At 41.8% G+C, this 23,504-nt stretch overlaps 1 protein-coding gene across 2 annotated transcripts in view; it reads left to right on the forward strand.

Moving 5' to 3' along the window:
• LOC148020028 (AP-1 complex subunit gamma-2-like) overlaps window positions 1–23,504 on the forward strand; it is a 95,679-nt gene that overhangs the window by 12,295 nt on the left and 59,880 nt on the right. For both annotated transcript variants that reach the window (XR_015694919.1, XM_087700298.1), the window contains exons 2-4: window positions 7,659–7,961; window positions 8,064–8,205; window positions 8,372–8,545. Coding sequence is in view for 1 of the 2 variants with exons in the window: in XM_087700298.1 (XP_087556424.1) it covers window positions 7,659–7,961; window positions 8,064–8,205; window positions 8,372–8,545 (619 nt within the window). In the remaining variant the exon portion in view is untranslated. The remainder of the gene's footprint in view (window positions 1–7,658; window positions 7,962–8,063; window positions 8,206–8,371; window positions 8,546–23,504) is intronic.

Genomic DNA, 23,504 nt, shown 5'->3' on the forward strand with positions numbered 1-23,504 from the left:
GACTGGAAGTGCTACCTCCCCCTTTAGCATTAGGCAATACTCCAAACCCCTGGTGTATTGAACTTGATGAAACTCAAACTAAAGTCGGCTCTAATTGAAAGGCATGTAGGTAAAGTTGCAACAATTGAGGATGGTCTACTAAGTCATCCTCTTCCATCCATTTGGCATTCATTGGTGAATCATTCCGAAATTTCACCAAGTATCTCATGGAAACTTTACTTTGGATCTTTCTTTCCTTATGTACCAAAATTTTCTTATCTGCCAATGTGGAAGTAATTTCAGCCAGTATGCCACATTGCTGATCTTCTCCAACACTTGGAAGGGCCTATAATATCTCATACTTAACTTCAGATACAATCTTTCTCTTCTTTTCATCTTTTTCAGCCTTGCCTGTTCAAATTGCAGCAATACATAATCACTCTCTGCAAACTGCAAAGCATGTCTGTGGCGATGAAGTGTCTATTTTATCTTTGCATAGGCCACATCCAAGTTTTTCACTTAACAATTAGCCTAAAAAATCTTATCCTTAGTTTGTAGAATATGCAGTATCTTCTTGCCACCCTCAACCACCTCAAACGGAGCTTTGCCCATGGAACTATGCACTGTGTTGTTGTAAGCAAACTCAACCAAGGGCAAATATTACTCACACTGTGTCTTGTGGTTTGAAACATAGCATCTTAGAAGATCTAACACCTAGGAATTTGCTTCCTCAAATTGACCATTCGTTTGCGGATGGAAGGATGATGAGAATTTTAGTATGGTATCCATATTCTCAAACAACCCCTTCCAAAATAAATTGGTAATCCGAGGGTCTCGATCACTAGTGATCGACTTTGGCATACCATGATACTTAAAGATATGTTGCTAAAACAATCGTGCCATATGATCAATCTTTATTTTTTTTCTCATCGGAATAAAATGGGCTTGTTTGCTAAACCTGCAAATGATAGTCCATATCCCATCATTCCCTGTAGGTATTTTAGAAAGCTCAAAGATAAAGTCCATTGCAATGCTTTGCCAAGGTCTATTTGGAATAGGCAAGGGCTGTAACAAACTGACATCTTTTGCCTATTATGCTTTACCTTCTAACATACGATGCATGTCTCAACAAACTATTTTACATTATGTCTCAAAGCTGGGCAATAAAAGAAATGCTCCACTGCCTTGATTGTGACATCAATACCTCCGTATCTTGCATACGGAGGAGCATGACTTTCAGTGATAACTCTAGGCCTTAACTGCTTTGTGACACCCAGTCGTCCATGCATCATAAAAAAACCATCTCTTAGCACAAGGTGTTCATGCCTTTGGCCATTGAAAAGCTAATCATAAACATTAGCAAAGTTCGAATTAGCAACATATTGCTCTTTTATGGGGCATTCAACTTAGTGTGATAAACCATGTTGAGGGCTGAAATTTGTGGCTTACATGATAGTGCATCAGCCACAACATTCTTTTTACTATCAATATGTACAATTTGAAAGTGAAACATAGAGAGAAAATTTGCCCATCTCATATGCTTCTCTGACAACTCTGTCTACGTTAGAAAGTATCTCAAAGTTTGATGGTCTGTCTGCACTGTAAAATCAGCCCCCAGCAAATAATGTTTCCATATAGGCAGTGCATGAATTACAACCAAGAGCTCTTTCTCATAGACTTGCAAATTCTTTTCTGCACAGTGAAGAATTCGGCTCTCATAAGCCACAACTTGGCCGTCCTGCATAAGAACAGCCCCAATGCTGTTACCACATGCATCACATTGAATTACAAATGACTTCCTTAGATCAGGTAATAGAAGCACATGATTTGAAGTCATTTTTTCCTTTAACTTTTCAAATGCTGAAATTTTCACTACTGTCCATCTAAATGGCACATCCTTCTTTTGCAAAGCATGCAATGGAGATGCAATTTCAGCAAACCCGCGTATATACATTCTATAGTGATAACATAAACCTGAGAAGATGTGGATCTCATGCACATTCCTCAAAGGTGGCCATGATCGTATTGCCTCAACCTTTGTAGGGTCTATGCGAATACCATCAGGCGATACAGTATGCTAAAAAAAAAATTGGATTTCATGCAAGAAGAATTCACTTTTCTAGTCATTGATAACCAACATATGCTCATGCAGTTCATTGAACACAATGTCCAAGTGTCTTCTATACTCTGCCTTGTTCTTTGAATAGATAATCATGTCATCAAAGAAAGTGTCCACAAATCTTGTATGTGGCCTGAAGATGCAATCCATCATCCGATTAAAAGTGGTAGAAGCATTCGCAAGTCTAAAAGGCATAACAAGAAATTCAGACAATCCAAAAGATGTCCTAAAAGTTGTCTTAGGTACATCTTCCAGTCTAATGCGCATATGATGATACCCACTTTTCAAATCTATATGATTGAATATGACTGCCCCTTGCAATCTATCCATAACATCATTGATCCGAGGAATCGGAAAGCGATTCTTTATCGTTATCTTGTTTAGAGCACGATAATCAATGCACATATGCCATGAACCATCCTTTTTTTGCACCAAAAGCATTGGAGAACAAAAGGAGATGAGCTGGGTTGAGTCAATCTTTTTTCTAACAGCTCATTTACTTGAGTCATAATCTCCTCCTGTTGGGCTCCATTGGCTTTATAAGGTGGCTTATTAGGCGGGCTACTTCCAAGGCTAAGATCTATGCTATGATCTTCTAGCCTTTCAGGCGGTAGCTGCCTTGGAAGTGACTAAGAGAAGCAATCAACATACATTTTCAGAAATGGCATGTGATCCTTCTTTAACTTAGACATGTTTCCAGCATTCTCACTATTATCTTTATTCCTAGTAAAAACCAAGTTCACTGAAAGATGATTTTGCATTACTTTAGAAATGGCAGCTGTAGATACAATAGAGACATATTCACCTTTTAACTTTACATCAAGTGTGAGTACGTTTTCCTTATGCTGAATCGTGATCTTTTTTGCATGAGAATTAATCAGTGCATGCATATGGTGATACCATGGCATACCAAGCAATACGTCACAACCCTCAAGTGGAGCAATGAAGAACTCTTTGGTGTCCACATATCCCTGTATATGCAAGCGAAGCTTTCCAATGAGTGGTGTGACGGGCTTTGCATAGCCTTTACATGCCATTCTTACTTCCCCCATGGATCCTATCTCATTCGCTTTGATGCCTAGACGGGATCCCATGTCAACAGAGATAAAGTTGGCTGGTGTACCATTATCAAAGAAAATCAATGCATGCTGATGGCTAATTTTGCCCCATGCTTTGCACAACTCAGTAGAATCATCATTGGGCTGATTACTAACAATATCGGGTACCAATCCCACTGATGTTTTGGGCTTCTTTCCTTTAGAATCTCCTTGATTGCACTGTGACCCTTCTTGTTCACAAATAAAACATTTATTTCCTGCTATCAATTCCCTATGTTGCGCCAATGTCTTTGAGCCCTTTCTTAGCTATTTTGGCTTTTTTTCAGGTTGATTTTCAGATCTGCCCCTTTTCTTAGCCTTAAACAACTTTTTATTTGGTTTCACCCCACATTCTAGGAAGCCCAAGTCCTTCCCACGCAACAAAGCATCGGTCTCTATGAGTTGAGACATGCTAGATATGGTGGATTTAATTCAAAAATCCCCGATTCCTTTGGGCAGCCCACAAACAAAATTTTCCACTTGTTCATGAAGGGGTATGGGGGGATAAGAAGTAATATGTAGTAATGCATCCCAAAACTTCTTATTATATTGTTTTAAATTCTTACATTCCTTAGCATTCAGCTTATTCCAAGTTGTCATGATCTCCACGTCAAAGGTACTTGTTAACCAATTCAATGCATACTACTGATCAACATAGTACTGATTGCTCCCTTGTTTGAACAATAATTTATTTCACTAAACTATTATTTTCAGAGTGTGTTTCTCTCTCCTCAGCAAGAAAATGGTAAGAGAAAAATATTACTATGAAGTAGCTATCAACTTTTCTATGAGTGATTCATTATTATAAAATTTATTTTCTCTCTTCATTTGGAATATATTATTTTATTGTTGATCTACACTCACGACCAGCAATATAATGATTTGTTGGGCATGCTTGATGCTGATGACAAGACTAGTGGCTCCAATTACTTGATGTAGGCATATATGATAGTATTGTGATTGGCATTGAGTGAAGGCCGGCTTCTTAAACACTGGCACCACCTGTCACCTCTATATTGAGAGGTGGATCTCATGATGCCAAGTCATCCTCCTCTTCCACACCGGTCCCTACTCAAGAGAAAATCTGATGGGACAGCCAACTTGCCCAAGAACATGCCTTAATCGCCTCACCCTATCACGGAAGAGAGGTATCATTCCACATATCCAATCGTGTAGATTAGCCAAGGATGCATTGGATCAACTTGCATCATTATATTAAGTGCGCAATGAAGCATGAGCATAAGCCATTGGAAGATATTTGCATGGAAGAAGGAGGTAATATGGATGCCTATCTTACTGGCATCAAAGATCTTCGAGAAAAATTATTGATGAAGTAGTGCTAGATAATCAGCTTGTTTCTACCACTTTGAATGGTCTATCTGAATCCTATCAGGGTTTTGCTACCGCTTTGTGGTTAGTAACTATGGGCAATCAAGCTACGTATACCTTCCACCAGCTTAACACTACTTTGGCTATCGGACATGCCTTTTCTCATGCAAAAAAGCCTCATAGTATAAAGGCCTCATAGCCTCTTATGCATCATTTGTTGCATACACTTATATGGGTTATTGACAAGCGATAAGGTTCTTGGAAATGCAATCTGCACTTGCCACGGAAACCACAATTGGATAGACCAAAGGTCATCTATCTTAGGGAGAAGCTTTTGGATGCGACCATTGATGTGGAGTGTTGTAAGACTGAAGACAATCTTGCAGATTTGTTTACGAAGGCACTTCCCCAGGCTTTACTTCATCGACATTCCAGATCCCTCCATCTGTTGCCTTGTCCAAGATCTCAGAGGGGGTGTTGAGAGTCATCTCTTGCGCCACGTCAGCAGTGCCACGTGGCAGCAGTCGGACTATCCGATTGCGGTCGGCTGCATTAAATGCAGCGGACCTGGTTATTTTGGGTCATTTTTTGAGGCATTCTTTTCAGCCTTTTGTAAGGCTGAGTTTCCAGCGGTCTTACACTTGTATCTGATAGATTTCAGCCTGTTGGTTGACGGAGATTGCACTTGGGGTTGACGGAGATCGAGGTCCTCAAGGTGGAGACATACACAGTTATTTTCTCTCCACCCGTGTATAATTCTGCATCCTTATACAGCATTCTTCACTGTGGATTTTCTGCGTTTCACTATCTCTTTCTCTCTCTCTCTCTTCTCTCTCTATTGACTCTTTGTCACAGCCATTCGGTTCCACATTGCTTCACTTTGACAACCTTGTATCCAAAAGAAAGGGCCTTCACTTTTGCAACTCTATGTGTGGCAATTTATTTGTGATTTCAGCATATTGCTGATTGCTACCTTGTCTGAGCAATAATTTATTTCGCAAAACGATTATTTTCAATATATTTTTCTCCTCTCAGTAGGAAAATGGCAAAAGAAAAATATTACTATGAAGTAGCCATCGACTTTTCTATCAATGATTCATCAGTAGAGGATTTATTTTCTCTCTTCATTTGGAAAATATTATTTTATTGTTGATCTACACTCACGACCAGCAATATAATCATTTGTTGGGCATGCTTGGTGCCAATGACAGGCTCGATGGCTCCAATTACTTGATATAGGCATATATAATGTGACATGTTCTTGTCACAACGAATCTATGGAGTATTGTGATTGGCATCGAGTGAAGGCCGGCTTCTCTAACATTGGCACCACCTCCTACCTCCACATCGAGAGGTGGATCTCATTATGTTGAGTCATCCTCCTCTTCCACACCGGTCCCTACTCGAGGAAATCTAATGGGACAACTGAGATACCCAAGCACCTGCCTCAATCATCTTGCCCTGTCACTGAAGAGAGGTATCATTCCACATATTCAATCGTGCAAATCAGCCAAGGATGCATTGGATCGACTTGCGTATTATATGTAATGCACAATGAAGTGTAAGCATAAGCCATTGGAAGATATGTGCATGGAAGGAGGTAATATGGATGCCTATCTCACCGGCATCAAAGATCTTCGAGAAAAAGTATTAAATATTGATGTAGTAGTGTTAGATAATCAGCTTGTTTCTACCACTTTGAATGGTCTATTTGAATCCTATCAAGGTTTTGCTACCACTTTGCGGTTGGTAACTATGGGCAACTGAGTTATCTATACCTCTTGTGTTTCTTTTGTTGCAAGAAGAACAAAGCCGTCTCAACCACAACACTACTTTGGCCACCGAACAAGCCTTTTCCATCTATCATTGTGGAAAGGGCAAACCTTTACATCCAACAAACCCAAGAGGTGCAATTACAGCCGAAAGACAGGGCATGATGTCACTGAATGTTGAAAGTGTATCGCATTAGAGAAGAAGAAGAAAGAGTTTGGTCTTGCTATCACACGTGAGATTACTAACTATATTGAATCAAAGGATTATACTTTTTCATTCAATGTCAATATAATCCTTATATTCATAATACTTGTTTTTCTCTTATTGATGTGACTTTCTCTTGGTATTTCGACAATGGTGCTTCTAAGCACATCACCTTTTGTTGAGCAGTATTTTGATCTCTCTCATGTACCTAAGGGGGGCACAATTGTGTGTGCCAACAACGCCTCCTATGCAGTTGTTTCTATTTTGGACACTCCTATGACATTATACGGTGTTCTTTATGTGCCCGGCATCAAGAACAATCTTATTTCGATTTCAGCCCTTGCAACTTCAGGGTTTTGAATCATTTTTGATGGCCCCTGATGTGCGGTATATGATGATCAAGTTTCTTCTTCCATTGTCTTGACAAGCACCCTCACTAAAGGCCTATATGGTCTTGATACATATGATTAGCTAGATGATAAGGTGGTTCATTGCATATCTATTGGTTATAGTGATGAAAGCAAAGGGTATTAACTCCATCAGCCTTCTACAGGCAATATTATCATGAGCCAAGATTTTATCTTTGCTGAAAGTGCTGCTCATCCTTTGCTGGACTGTCAAAAACAGCCTATTATTGATGCTTCAAACATCTTAGACAGCCTACCACTCTTTCATAATGATTTCATGGACGATCCTTCTATTCAGCCTTCATTTCCACCATCTAGAGGTACATGCATGTATATATGTATATGTATATATATGTGCACACACACACACACACACACACACACACACACACACACACACACACATTAATGTCTATTGAGGCCAAAAACGTTATATGAGACAAAACCATGTACAAGAGTACATTGCACACCATATGCTTACCGTTACATTATTTGACATTGTACACATGGTTTATTCAGTAAAAACTAGAAGTCTTTTCAAAGTAATGAAATTTTATGATAGTAGTGGCTTATTTGGATTTTGTATGCAAGCTGTAATGTCAAAGTTCTAATGTTTGCAACAATGCAAGCTAGTGGTGCGGCACCAATTTTATTGATGAAACTGCTACCTTCAAAGATAAACTAATATTTAACATTTGTGGTATATTTTATCTTTTCACTACCTGATTGAATTGGGACTCATTTCAACAGGGATATGATTCGTGCTATCCGGGCGTGCAAAACTGCAGCTGAAGAACGGGCTGTTGTGAAGAAAGAATGTGCAGCTTTACGCACTGCTTTTAATGAGAATGAGCAGGGATATAGTCATCGAAATTTGGCCAAACTCATGTTCATACACATGCTTGGCTATCCTACACACTTTGGCCAAATGGAATGCCTGAAGTTGATTGCTTCATCAGGCTTTCCAGAAAAGCGGATAGGTTATCTAGGGCTAATGCTTTTATTAGATGAAAGACAAGAAGTGCTCATGTTGGTCACAAATTCTTTAAAGAAGTATGCGCATACAGCTTCCTTGCATCTTCAACGTTCTTGCTGCTTGATTTTGCATATTCCGGTTTGCTTCAACAGTTGTGTTTTTGTTTTTTAATTTCACAGTGACCTAAATCACAGCAATCAGTTCATCATTGGACTTGCACTTTGTGCTCTGGGCAATATATGCTCAGCTGAAATGGCTCGTGATCTTGCTGGAGAAGTTGAAAAGCTTCTTCAAAGCAACAATTCTTATATTAGAAAAAAGGTATTCTCAGCAGACAGAGTTAGTTTGTTGAGAGTAGTTGTGTTTCTGCTATTTTAATTCTGATCCAAAACTTGACTTGCAGAAAAGTCACTTTGTTGCAAGAAAAAGGAGTGTTTTTGAAAAAATTTCCCCTGACAAGTTAAGTTGTGACATTATTGTTATTTAGGCAGCTTTGTGCTCAGTCCGGATATTGCGTAAAGTTCCAGACCTTGCAGACAATTTCTTAAAGCCTGCAACTGCACTGCTATCTGATAAGCACCATGGAGCCCTCATCTCAGGGGTCAAGCTGTGCACAGAACTCTGCAAGGCAAACACATTAGCACTAGAGCACTTCCGAAAGGTATTGTTACCTGCATCCATGCTAGCAAATCAATTTAGAAATTTCAAAATTTTTCTGCCTTATGCATTTTCTGCATGTTTTTTATGCGAGTGTTGACAGTTTATGCATGCCTTCCATGTATATGTTCTACCTTGTTGGTTATTTGAAAGATCAAATCTTCCCATACTTGATGCTTTTGCAACCCTAATCTTCTGTCAAAGTATCAGCTTTAAATTTTCATTTATACTTGTTGGTGGGGTCTAATAGTGGCTCGTTTGTCAAGCTCTGAGCATACTGGTTTAAATGGAGTGGTATTGAATGCAAGCAAGCTCTTTATCCTCCCAATGCTTTTTGCTATATATAGTAGGAAGCTTAAGGCTGGACCTGAGAGAAATTTGTCCCAGTTTGTTTCTTTATCTACACAGGGATTATATCTTTTTTGGGTGTGCTGGCTTCACAGCAAGCTATTATGTTCAGTGTAGTCCTGAAATTCCTGATGAGAGCCATTGTGTTTCCTGCTGTGAGTGTTTCCATTCCTGTGGTTTGGGGGAAGCAGATTGTAGTCTTTCTTGCCACTCTTTCTTACCTGTGTGATAACTTGGGTGCTGGAGCCAATACTGAAAAAGATTCTATGCAGAAAAATGCTGCCACCAGCTTGTACATGTTTTTCCCAAGAAGAATCCATTGCTGCTGCAACTGAGCACATCAATGATGTCTCTGTAATTTAGCTTAATCAGGAGATTCCTAGGTGCACGAAATTTCCTAGCACTCAGGAAGCGAAATATGTTCTTGTTCTTAAGCAACTTGTTCATAGGAGAAGTATTCATGCACAAACTTGAATTATTATTTTTCACCTGTGTATTAACAAGAGACTCTATAGTTTGAAGTGCTTGAGAAACGAATTTGCATATGCATGATCCGAATTTATCAAGCCCTGGACATCATTAGAGAACTAGCCCATGATTCTCTCTACCTCCCCGCTGATATTGGAATTGAACCACCTGCTTAAATGTTTTCAGAGAAAATCAATTCACTTTTGATCCAAAGCAAAGAAAGTGAGTTTAACACCTTATGAAGACCAAATAGGTCTATGTGGCAAGAAGAGAGTCGCCTGTCATTTGATAAAGTATTGTGGAAACCCTGTGAAATGCTGCACACAACATCAGCCTCCAGCCGTCCACCTGTTACCTTTGCCGCTGTGTGCAGGCCTGTTGATTGTATCGGAGTCACATCAGACTCTTTGACTCTGACCTGCTGCCCCCTGAGCCCTACTGAGTTGCTGCCTTTCTCTCCAGTCAACCTTGACTGAGCTCATGCAATCTCACATATGCTGATGTCAGTTGCGGCAGCTGGCCTTGCCTAGGACGTCTCCTCCATCTCCTCCATGAGTCTTCCCGGATGCCTCTCTCCTCCATTCTGTTTTACATTTATTTTCCCCCCTGTTCTCAGCCTTCAATTCTCCTTTCCGTCCTCACCTCTCCTAGCAGCTTGGTATTCTGGTTGCTTTCAATGGTAGATACGTAGAGTTTGGAAGGAGCAGTCATCTATCAATGAAAGAAGGAAAGCTGAAGTGGCAGCTGCTGGAGAGAAATGCCTCAAATTTTGGTTGCCTTGTTGCAGGAGAAGATCTGATAGAGGTTCACTAACTACTTGTTGTTTGGGGTGTTCTATTTTTTGGGGTGCCTGCCATTGGAGGAGGACTTCATTAGGTGTTTCTTGGCGAGCTACCAAGGTAGCGCATTTTTGCAACAATATTGGTTCGTTGGCAAGGGCTGTTTTATGGCACCCTTACTTTTTTTTATGGCACTACCATGTTCTCCATAGGAGAAAGATTGGGTTCTTGGTGTCATAGATGCCGAGAAACCTAGTATGTTCTAGACTTCTAGAAGATCCAAGAAAGCTCTAGAAGATTCTAAGAACATTTTAGAACGTTCTTTGGAAGATTTAGAAGAGTGCTTGCATCAATGCTTACATAAGCATTGCTTATGTCATCACTTATGTTAGCAATGCTTATGTCATCATTGAGGAGCTTCCCCTTAACCTCCTCAACTCTAGTATAAAAATGAGTCTTGGGCTATAAGCCCTTTAGTCTTGCCATAGGTTGAAATCGAAGATCACCCAAAGTACAAAGTGGATACTATCCTTGATTTTAGAATCTCTCGCGGAAGGCTGAACAATATCTTGTCTAGTGGAAGGGTTATGATGCTAGTGAGTGAACATGGGAACCAACCTCCCGAGTCCCATCTTTGTCGACCACTTGCTAAAGTAAAGAAGTTTCATCAACAACATCCTTTGAAGGTCAAGAGCCTTACCAAGAAACGCCATGGAAACCAACCTCCCATCTTCGTTGAGCACTTGCTAAAGTAAAGGAGTTTCATCAACAACGTCCATTGAAGGCCAAGAGCCTTGCCAAGAAACACCACCACTCCTCATAAAGGAGGGGGTAATATCATGGATACTAAGAAACCTAGTATCTTCTAGAAAGTTCTAGAAAATTCAAAGAAGGATCTAGAAGATTCTAAGAATGCTCTAGCAAATTGCTAGGAAGGTTTTTAGAAGAGTGCTTATATTAGTGCTTACATAAGCATTGCTTATGCTAACAATGCTTATGTCAACAATGATGTCATCATCTAGAAGCTTCCTCTTGACATCCTCAACTCTAGTATAGATAAGAGTCTTGGGCTACAAGCCCTTCCATCTTGCCAACATCAATTGTGAGGCTCTTGCAAGGTAAGTCCTCTCTAGTTTGAGTTTAAGCCATGTATCTTTAGTTATTGTCTTGTCTTGAATTTGATCTAGCCTTCTATTGAGGTCTTGTCTTGTATCAAGAAATATATTGTTGTACTTCATCCTTTTGTAATAAAGAAATAAGTTTTTCTTCTTCTTCAAGTTAGTCTCTTGTAAGTTGTGAGGTGACAATCATTGTCCTTGCTAAGTTCTTGTTGCTCTTATAACACTCGATTGAACTGTTGGTTTCAATGGCAATATGGTAGATTGTTTAGTTTGGATCACATTGTTGGACTTGCCAATCTAGCTTGACGATATGAGGTGGCCAACATGCTAGTGCCTTGGGTAAAGTACTCTATGTTCTTGCTGCCACATCTTCTTTTTGCACTCTTGGGCTTGAAAGTAAAATTTGTGTCCTATGGGACAGGAGAAAAGAAGTGTCGGATTATTTGAAAGTGTATGACTAGGAGGGTTTTGAGCTGGTTCAATGTTGTCCAAGTCAAATTTGGAAGTTTTCTTGACTCTTGCTATTTGTGTAGGTAATGTGGCCATTTTGCAAAAGATTACTCAACTAATAGTGGGGAAGTTACCGAATAGGAAGAGCCCCAATTAGAAGACTAGCATTCAACAGATTGGGTGGGTTGGGCCACAAACGAGCAAAGATGCACCGAGAGTTGAAAAATGGAGCCAAAGGAGGCTCAGGAGGGCTCATCCAAACAAGATGCCAAGGTATCTAAGCTGTTGGTCCTTGCAGTCAAAGACATTAGAGGGGAGGAAAAGGAGATATCAATCCTAAGGTTGATGATGGTCCTTTTAAGCAAACTAAGCGACAAGGCAATATTTCCCTCAAGAAGCAAGCCCATCTACCATTGATGGATTGGAATTACTATGCTGTCATTGAGAGTGGCAGTGAGCTATTGATGTTTCTGCCTTTAAAAAATCATAGTGGTGACATGGAATGTGTGGGGTCTTTGTTTTGAAAGAAGGAAAATGGTATTGCATGGAGTCATCAAGAAGAGGAGGCTAGATGTTATGGCTATCTAGGAGATCAAGATTATGTGAGATAGGGAAGATTGAAGCTCAGCTTAGAGTACACAATCGACAATGAAGAGAGTGAGAAAGTGAAGACACGATCCCAATTCAATTTCCAAAAAGTGTAATGCAAGTACAAAGTACAACCCTTAAACCTTAGGGTGGTTAATGTGCGTTCACACTCTAAAGGTGTAAAACACGATAAGTTCCTGAACTGTGTAACATAAGCACATAAAATAAAATAGACTATAACTGGGGGAAAATGACCTCTCATAAGTAGAGTAAAAAGTACCCCTGTGTCCTACTGCGGATCACTGATACACCTCTGTGAGCGTAGGCATAAGTCATACCCAACAAACTCCCTTGGAGTGAAAAGGGATCAGCATATAAGGATCACCCACCAAAGGAGATCAAATTTAAAGCATTGCGAAGTGCCTCAAATGGAAGAGCTTTGGTAAAGATGTTGACCACATTATTGATGGTAGGATAGTAGAGAAGGTTGATATCTCATGCATGTAGCCTTCCTGACAAAGTGATAGTGGATCTCTATGTGTTTCGTGTGTGTATGAAACACTGGGTTCTGTGCCATTGCAATGGCACTCTAACCATTAGTAAACAAAGGAGTAGGCTCCGTGACAGATACATCAAGATCAGCCAACCAATGTCTCAGCCATACACATTCAATTGTGGTAGTGAAAGATGCCTTATATTTAGCTTCACAAGATAATGTGGCAATAGTGGATTGTTTCTTACTAAGCCAAGAGATGCAAGATGAGCCAAGAAAGGAACAATTGTTACTCGTAGAGTGACGTGAATCAAAATCACTAGCCTAATTTGAATCACTATAAGCATGTAGTTGTAGTGATCCCTTCTTGGCATAAAGCAGTCCAAGAGTCCTGGTACCTTGCAATTAACGAAAAACACGCTTCACAGCTTGCCAATGTGACATGCATGGGCTGTGCATATATTTGCTCAGGGCTGAAACTACAAACTGAATATTTGGCCTTGCGTTGCATAATTAAATGAGACATCCAATTGCTGTAGCATATGTATGGACGTCAAACAAATCACTATCATCATGCAAGGACAGCTTGAGTCCAATCTCCATTGGTGTGCGAAGTGGCTTGTAGTCCTATAAGCCAAACCTCTGAAGGAGTCTACCAATATATCTGGACTATGACGATCCAATGCCTCCAACATCATGAATGAACTGAATGCCCAAATAGTAGTACAAAGGTCCTAAGTTTGACATCTCAAAAGTTTTTTTATAAATTTTTCTTGAATGCTGAAATCTGATCAGCATGTGTCCTTGTGAGCAAAAGATCATCTACATTAAGACATATGACCAGCAAGGATCCCCTCTTTTTGCATACGTAAAGAGTAGACTGTGATGAGCTGTTAATAAACCCTTGGCTGAGTAAAAAGGCATCAATTTTTGCACAGCAAGCTTGTGGAGCTTGCCTCAAACTATACAAAACCTTTTTTTCAGCTTACATACCAAGTCTTTGGATCCCTCAGTTGCAAAACCAATGGGCTGTTGTACATACACTTCTTCTTGAAGTTCCCCATGTAAAAATGTAGTCTTAATATCAAGTTGGTGCACAATCCAATCATGATGGGTAGCCAAAGCAACCATAGATTGAATAGTAGTCATATGGGATGAAGGTGCAAATGTCTCCTCATAGTCAATGCCTTTCTTTTGCGTGTAGCCTTTGGCCACAAGCCATGAAGTAATAATATCCATCCAATGACTTTGGCTGTATAGGTCCATATACAACTGAATGGACTATCCGTAATCTAGCAATTGCCTTGAAAACAACATTACGAGGAAATGAGAATCGATGCATTTTTCCCAAAATGCATCCCTCACAAATATGCTCAGGAGGTCTCTCCAAGAGAGGTAAGCCATCTAGCATCTGAGGATGCTGCATAAGCATCAAACTCCCATAGTTGACATGCCCTATGTAAGCATGCCATAACTCTACCTATGACATAGTAGAAGTAACAGTAGATGCTAAATAGACCGATTGATCAATTGAATAAGCATCTAACTTTTAAAGTCCATGACATAATGTGCTAGTCAAAACCAAAGTCAAGAATTCTTTATCCCTGACCATACCTTTTTTATAATCAAATTTGACTTGCATACCACACTTTGCTAAAGAAGAAATGAACAACAAATTTTTCTTTATGCTTAGCACATATAATGCATCCTGTAAACAGAGAGTAGAGCCATTAATGGCTGTCAAGACAATCCCCCTAATACCTCTAATAGGGTAAGATGCATTGTTGGCACACTGCACAGACTTGCCAACAGGAGTTGGAATAACATGTTCGAGAGAGTTTAGTGGAAACCCTAATTTTTGGGGCGCCCTACCACATCTATAAATAGACAGGCTGTCCCCATTCAGCCATCATCCTTGTTTGCAGGTTACACCAGCCCACACACCCTCTGCTGCTGTTGGCGTCTAGTTTCCAGCCTGCAGCCCGCCTCCATCTGCTGTCCAGCCATCATCGATTGCAGCCACATTATCTTTAGCCTATCCATTGCTATAGGCGACAGCTCTCAGCTGCTGGCGAATTGCTCCAGACTGTCCTAGACTACTGTTCAGCCTGCTGTCCATCATCTCCAAGGTCAACCAGCCTGCGTTTTCAGCATTGCAGGCCCTGAAAATCTCAGACATTGTTTCAGCCTGCTGTTGACAGTAGACTGTGCACAGTTTCCAGCCTCCGATCGGTGGTACACTGTTGCGCTTACCAGCTTCCAGCCTTAGGACTACTGCGTTTTGGTGACTAGGCTGCTGCCGTTCACTATTCAGCACTCCTACACTCCGACTGGTAGTCACAGACTTGGGATCCACCTTCGGTGGACGTCACACTCCAACATTGCTATGCCCTTGAGCACATTTTACACATTTACATTCATTTACAGCATTCATTTACTTCAGAGTTGTGTTTACTCTCTTCTTTTTTCTGTTTGTGTTTGAGTTTTGAGTTTTGCGTTTAGGGTTTGAGTTTTTGAGTTTTGCATTTAGGGTTTGAGTTTTTCCCTCTGTGTTTGTGTCTATCTCTTTATGTTTCTGTCGTGGTCGTACTGTGTGTTCTCAGTGCAAACCCTAGCAGTTTCCTTCACATGGTATCTGAGCCGGTGCCCTTGTAAAGAGTATCTTGCGGATATTGTGGAGAGCTAGTCTTTGTGCAAGGCACACAATATGACTCGTAACCGAATCACAATGTCCCAGACACCTTCTTCTCCAGTTCTTATGATGTCTTATCAGGCTTCTCCATCATTGGAGGCCTTGAGACAGCATTATGGACTCGATGAAGAGGACGACACTCCATCTTCACCAGATTTCACTAACATGACAGAGGAGGACTATCGCAATAAGTATGGTGATGTTTACACCCCTTCTACCAGTTTTGCTACCACATCCGGACCGGTTGGTGAGGTTGGCCATCTCTCCAATCATGGAGGACATACGGCATTCGGAACGTCTGGCGATCCATCTTCATCATCTTAGCCAGGTCCAATGTCAGGTTTGTATAATTCTTTTGTTTTGCATGAATCAAAAACCTCACTTGTTTTTTTTTTTGAGGTACAGGATCCGGATGGCTTTGCGTATGTGAACTTCAATAGAGGGGGACTCACGAAGCACACGAAATTCAGGTACATCTACATCTTTTGTTTCATTTGAGCATATTACAGACACTTCTCACTTCCCTCCCATCCCACCCTCTTCTATATCACACCTCTCATCATCTTTCCAAAACCTTGGATTACACTCCACATCTGCATCACACACCCTAGGGTTTGGATCTTTCATCTCCGCTCCTAGTACCTTTTCTTTCTCCATCCCATTCTCTACCTCTTTGCACCATGGTACTTCGTTAGGGGGAATGCCACCCTTTAACACAATGCCTCTCACCTTTCAGCACATGAGCACACCCATAACATCTGGGACGACTGTGATGGGCATCCCCCTCACTATCCCTAGCTTCACATCTCCCATGACTACTCATACGCAAGGGTTTCCATCCTCCCCTATCTTTTGTTCACCATGTTCCCGTCCCACCTCCTTGGGTTCCTTATGTGGCTACCATGCCCATGCTTAGTCAACCCATCTGTACCTATGGATCCACCTTGCACACTGCACGCATACCTGGTGGGCACTCTGGGGCCCATTCCCAAGTGTACTCCACTTCCCCATCCTACCCACACTACACTTTTTCACACTATCCATCTCGGAGCACTACCACTCCTGTTGCAACGGCTAAGAATGCCTTCACGGATAAGACACGTTTTAACGGGTCAAATTTCACCACTTGGTCTAATTTCATGCAACAAGTGCTTGAGTCTCAGGATCTTTGGGACCTCGTCATTGGTCTAGAGCCTATACCGGACCCTCAATTAGCTCACCCTGATTACATCCGTCAATGGAGAGCTCGCAATGCCACAACGAATGTTGAGTTGATGCATAGATTGCTTTCTGAGTTTCACTCTCAGTTGTAGCACTTCCTACTCGCATTAGAGCGTTGGAGTCACCTTCTCGACCGCTATGCGGCTCGTGATCGTACTCGAGGCATCAATCTTGACTTTGAGCTTCAAGAGTTCTCTATTAAGGAAGGGGATGATGTGAAAGTCAAGCTGACTAAATATAGGTGGTTACTTGCCGAGTTCGCCACGACTGGCTCTCCAAAGTCAAATGACGATCAGGTTACATTCTTCTTGAATAAGTTGCCCGACAAGTACTTCAATTTCATTCAACACATTATCTCTCAACCTAGATTGCCAACCTTCTACGAGTTTGAGTGTCAGTTCTTGCGTTACGCGAGGTTGTATGATCAAGTCCACAAAAAATTCTCATCACAGCCTTATTCAGAGCAGAGGGGGTTGGTTGCCTCTTCTTCGGGAGGGACAACCACTAGTGGCGAAAACTCGCTAGATACAAAGGTAAGCCCATCAAAGGGCGACTCCTCTTCCTCAGATGGAACCAAAGAATCTAGTCCTATTTGGTAGCAACTCCCTAAGAAAAATCGGTTTTGCACACATTGCTAGAGAGCAGGCCATGTGGACGAGGAGTGTCACTCCAAGGCCTAAGGTCTTTCATCTAAAAAGCCTCCGCAGACCGTTGCGACTGCACAGTCCAGTGGGGGTACGCTCTCCGCTCCTGCTTCATCTGCTCCTTCAGCACCCGTTGTTGTTGCTATTGGACATGTGGCTCAAATACAACGTCAGCTGTCTCATCTCTTTTACTACCCATGAGGGATTGGTTGATTGGTCTGTAGGTTCTGATCCCGTTGCACTTCATGCATCCATCTCACCTTCTTCTCCACCTCGTCAGGCATTTCGTTGGTAGAGCCCTGTTGCTAGACATACTCGATGGTAGCCACCTTCTTCGACTCGCATGCCTCTAGGTCCTTTCGGATACCCTAGGTTAGTCTAGTATTCATTTTTCGCACTCTTAGAGTCGGGTCCATAGGATTCATTATTCTTAGTTTTTTCATTTTTTATCTTCCACTACATTTACTTACACACATGCACATTCATTGCATTTATTTTGCGTTAGATTTTCTTTTTGTTCTGTTTTGCTTTGGAATATCTCACCATTAACCTCTGTGTTTGCAGATTCTCATCTCTTTTGCAAGGTTTTGTCTTTTAGTATAGGGCTAACTTGCAGATTGCTTTGGTCCTCCCTGGGCTAGAGACGTGATGATGCGTACTGTTCCTTTCATGGTCTCATCATCCTACGAGTGCTTGCTCTTCTTCCAACACGGCGGTTTCCCCTCTCGAGGCGGATCGTGCAGTATCTCTCTCGATGCTATCATAGTAGTGACTTCTACTTTGCTCTTCTAGTGGGTTGCTTCATCCACTTCATCCACTTTATCTTCTTTCATTCCTTATGGTTCTAGGTACCATATGAAGACCGACATCAGGCTCCTCTTCCTTCTTGGGCATCTACATCCAGGTTGACAGGGGTCCCTACCCTTCTTGGTATTCTACAAGCTTCCGCACTGTTTTGACATCGGCTTCTTCCCCTTGTTGTATCTTACCCTTTGCATTGCATGATTACATCATCCTTGTACTAGGGTGCTTGGGCAAGTGAACAATTTTCCCATGAGGGACACTGTCCAAGTGGCACCTACTGCATGAGCATTCTTCAACATATAGCATACTTTGCATCTCATTGTGCAGAGCACCACTTGCGCGGATCCTAAGCTGTTTCCACCGGCGGCTGTTGTTACCAAACCACCATCTTTCTTCATCACATGGATAGCTCATCACCTATTTTTTCTTGTCATCGACACCCTGAGTGCATGGGTTAGATTGTACTCTTTTGTGATGTGTTGGGTGTATCCTCCCTACTTCCGTCTTCTGGGTCACTTTTACTCAATCGGCCACATCCCATCAAATTTACTTCACTAATTGAAAAAAAAAAAATCCATGTAGTTCCATCCGCCTTTGTAGGGTATGGTAGGCCACTGGCCAACTGACGTGCACCCTTTGTTCGATGCCCTGTCCTCTCTAGGGTGACTACTTGGATTCCCTTGCTACCATAACCATCGCCTCTATAGTCTTCAAAGGCCATTGGGTAGCCAACGTGCACCCTTTGTGCAATGCCTTGGCTGCTTTGGGGTGGGACGCCTTGGGGTACATAAACATTACAATGGTTGGCCTAACCTTTCATCTCAGTTTTGGGCTTGAGAGGGGGTGTTGAGCTAAAATATTCATTACTTGTTGATTAGCCTTTTAAACAGCCCCAAAACACACTAAACATACTCTTTTAGAGTAAAACCCTAAAACGGGGAGCGGTTTGAGAGAGTTTAGTGAAAACCCTAATTTTTGGGGCGCCCTTCCACATCTATAAATAGATGGGCTACCCGGATTCAGCCATCATCCTTGTTTGTAGGTTATAGCAGCCCATACACTCTCTGCTGCTTCTGTTGGCGCCCAGTTTCCAGCCTGTAGCCTGCCTCCATCTACTGTCCAGCCATCATCGACTGCAGCCACATTATCGTTAGCGTGTCCATTGCTATAGGCGACAACGCTCAGCTGGCGACTGCTCTATGACTTTCCCAGACTGTTGTTCAGCTTGCTGTCCATCATCTCCAGGGTCAGGCAGCCTGCGTTTTCAGCATTGCAGGCCCTGACACTCTCAAATACTGTTTCAGCCTGTTGTTTACAGTAGACTGTGCACAGTTTCCAGCCTCTGATCGGTGGTACACTGCTGCGTTTACCAGTTTCCAGCCTCCAGACTATTGCATTTTAATGACCAGGCTGCTGCCATTCACTATTCAGCACTCCTACACTTCGATTATGGTCACAGACTTGGGATCCGTCTTCGGTGGACGTCACACTTCGACATTGCTCTGCCCTTGAGCATACTTTACACTCTTACATTCATTTACAACATTCATTCACTTCAGAGTTGTATTCTCTCTCCCCCTTCTTCTGTTTATGTTTGAGTTTTGAGTTTTGCGTTTAGGGTTTGAGTTTTGCACTGTGTGTTTATGTCTGTCTCTTTGTGTTTCTGTCATGGTCGTACACTCTGTGTGTCCTCAGTGCAAATCCCAACAGTTTTCTTCTTGGCTTGAGCATGTCGTGTATCCCAAGCCTTTTGTGTTGTTGATCTTTGGGAAAGTGGCTAAGTTGGAGTGAGCCTTTTACCACGTCCTCCTGTAGGTGTTGCAGGAGTCACATGTCGTGAGGACATGTATTTTTGAAATCTCACTTAACATGTGGATTAGTTTTTAATCACATCATCAAGTAAATGTTGCATATATGAGGTGTAACTGGGGTTTGAGTAAGTTTACAAGTCTAGGACTCGAGGAAATCATGGAATTTCAAAGGCAAAAGTTGCTTTAAGTTATGCCGCAAAGGTACTTGGTGGTATCTAGTGCTAGTTGTTGGTCTAGGTCATTCATTTGGCCATAAGTGTTAGTTGGTGACACTAGAGAAGTAATGTTTAATGGTATCTAACACCAATTTGGTGGTCAAAGATGGTGTAGAGACACTAGGGAATGGAAGTTGTCTCGCCAATTTAATTATTGGCCAGTTAGACTATTTTTTAGAGTACCGAAATAATTATTAGATTAATTTTCAGTATTTAGAGACCAAAAATTGATATTTAATTATGGATAATGCTGAAAAAACTATTTGGGAAGTTTGCCACTTATCAAAGATGCCCATGCAGGACTGAAAAATGTCTTTAGAGGTTGGAGAGAGGTATTTTTAGTGTATTCAGCTTGCAAAAGAGAGGGAGGAGATGCTATTGGTCCAATTTGCAGCCATTGGAGGACCTTCTAAGGCAACCAAGGACATTAGAAGACCAATCAACAGTAGGTAATAACATCTACAAGCTGTTGAGATAGGGTGGGAGCAATAAATGATTGATTTTCTTCAATTCTTTGCATCTTCAGGCTGTTAAGATAGGGCAGCAGCAGTAAATGATAGATTCCCTTTAGTTCTTCATGAAGAAAGTCTGAAATTTCTCTCTCATCTCCCAGCATTTCTATAGCCTTGCTTTGAAGATTATAGCATTGAGATCACCACAAGCTGAGAAATTTCAGATTTCTTTGACTCGAGAAGTGTGCCAAAAATTGGAAGCTTCAAGACTTGGATTCAACAGAGCTGATGTTGTTTTTAGTCAAACTCAAGTGGAGGGACGAACAAATCAATGAAATTGGGGCATTTTCCATCTCCATCAAAGTGGGTGAAGGCCAATTGACTATCCAAATCAAGGGGAAAATTAGATTGAAGACTTGTTGGTCATTTTGGACAACAAGGGAAGTTGGAATACTGAAAGGGATTGGGAGAATCCCATTGTACATCAACTTCTTCTTCAATTAAGTTAAATAAATACCGAACAGGGCGCCAATTTTGGGGCCAACAAGGTGTTCAATGTCCAAGATTATATGGTAAAGTGTGCATTTCAGTTTTGGGAATTTGTTAATTGCTATAAATAGTGCTTAATCATGTTATTTACCACCCTATCTGAGGACAAAGGTTGGTTTTCACACAACTCTAAGACAGACTTCCTCACCACTAACATAATCCCAAAGATTTTTCGCAATCAGCACATTCTTCATTATGAAAGACCATAGAGAATAATTATTGCCCTCCAATCTATCCTCCTTGGATACATATGTGAATACATCACTTTGTCCTTGATTGGCCACAACAAATGTCATTGTTTCAAAGAGCACAAGAGCAAGAGCTAAAGCTGGAACAACTTGGAAATTTGGTAATTTCCAGAAATTACAGCATGCACCATGCTGTAATTGACAAATCCGTGTCACACTCTGTCGAAATTGTCCAATGCACAAATAGTGCTTAGCAATACAATCAATGTAAAAGCCCCAAGATTTTGTTGTCCAAAATGCACAATGCTAGTCTATTTCAAACTAAACATATAGTACATGTGTGAATGTTTGCACTAAACCAAAAAACCCCGAATTTCTTGGCTCGCTTCCCAATAAATTACTGCCAAAAGTGTGTCGAAGACACGAGACTGCCCGGGCAAGAAGCCCCTTTCTGAAATTCAAAATTTTGAATATATAAAAAAATGTCTTTGTTACCTTCTGTATTGAGGGCCTCCTAGAGTTGATTGCATGGTGGAGCAGCGCTATGCTGGCAGGCTTGGCGGACAGGTGGTGGGGGAACGAGGCGGTGCTTAAGAGATGGACGAGCTGGAGCAGAGGACGCAGGCAGCTGCGCTACATGCAGCGCAGGACTAGGGCACAGGTGGCACAAGCTGGCTGGAGCAAGCGTTGACAGCATTGGCGTAGGTGGCCAGGGCAAGGGAGGCACTGTAGGCAGTGCGCTGGCTGTTGAAGTTGCTGCTGGTCGCATTGGCGTTGTTGCTGGTGGACCAGGGCGTGGGCTGCAAGCTGTAGACGGCAGGGTTGAGTTCAATGAGGTGGTGACAGCTGCTGTTGGGGGCAGCTAGGCTGCAACAGTACGAGGTGTTGGAGCTGATGAGTTTCGGGCTGAGAGAGACCAAATGTGAGATGGGGAAGATCGAAGCTCAACTGAGAGTACATAGTTGATAGTGAAGAGAGTGAGAGAGCGAAGACACGACTCCCAATGCAATTTCCAAAAAGTGTAATGCAAGTACAAAGTACAACCCTTAAACCTTAGGGTTGTTAATGTGCATTCACACCCAAAAGGTGTAAAACACGATAAGTGCCCGAACTATGTAACATAAGCACATAAAGTAAAGAGAATATAATTGGGGGAGAAACCTCTCATAAGGAGAGTAAGAAGTGCCGCAGTGTTCTATTGCGGATCAGCGACACTCCTTTGTGAGCGTAGGCATGAGTCATACCCAACAGATCAATGCACAGTCTAGACAAAGTACAAAGCTTCACGATGCCTAGATATATGGTTCACTTACTAAATTATTTGACCTCAAAAGATTTGTGAGCGTAGGTGTGAGTCCTACCCAACAGATCAATGCAGAGTCCAGACAAAGTACAAAGCTTCACGATGCGTGGATATGTGGCTCGCTTACTAAATTATCATCGAGGGGAGCGGGCATCCCTTCTCTTTGCTATTTTTATATACCCACTACTTAGGAGGTTGGATTGGTTGGTGTGGAGGGGATCGCTCAAACCATTGATGCTTCCAGATGAAGACTATCTAGTAGCACAATTCCTTGCTGATGGCAATTCGAACATTGTCTCAGCAGAAAAGGAGCAGGTTGATCAGCTTCTAGAAGTCTACCAGCTGTTTTCAGATGTTTCTGGCTCTCACTTAAGTGGCAGCAAACTGAGCTGCTGTATAGGGGTGTGGAGGACCCGCTTGACTGGATTTATGAGCATGGCTTCAGAGTCATCAGGCAGGGTGAAATTTTCAGATACTTAGGTTGCCCATTAGGGCTCATCTGACTCAGCAGCAGAGATTTAATTGTTTTCTCAGCAAGGCTCAAGGAAAGCTCCCCAAGTGGGCTTCTGAAAATGCAACTTTTGGTGCTAGGATAGTAATCCTAAACTCCATGTTGGCGGCGATGATAGTCTTCATAGCATCTGTCTTTGGTTTTAGCATGCAGTGTTGGAATGCACTCGAAAAGTCTTTCCACAATTTCCTGTGGTCACATGAGGACAAACACCAGTGGCATGCAATTCTGTGGGAGCTTCTCAGTGCTGATAAAGCTGGAGGAGGACTTATGATTGAGCCCTAAGAAGAAGGCTGCTTTTCAAGGTACTGAAAGGCCTCAATTCT

This window comes from Lygodium microphyllum, chromosome 19, assembly GCF_053477565.2.
Source record: "Lygodium microphyllum isolate KBCC chromosome 19, Lygodium_microphyllum_v1.1.10, whole genome shotgun sequence".
Lineage (NCBI taxonomy): Eukaryota > Viridiplantae > Streptophyta > Polypodiopsida > Schizaeales > Lygodiaceae > Lygodium > Lygodium microphyllum.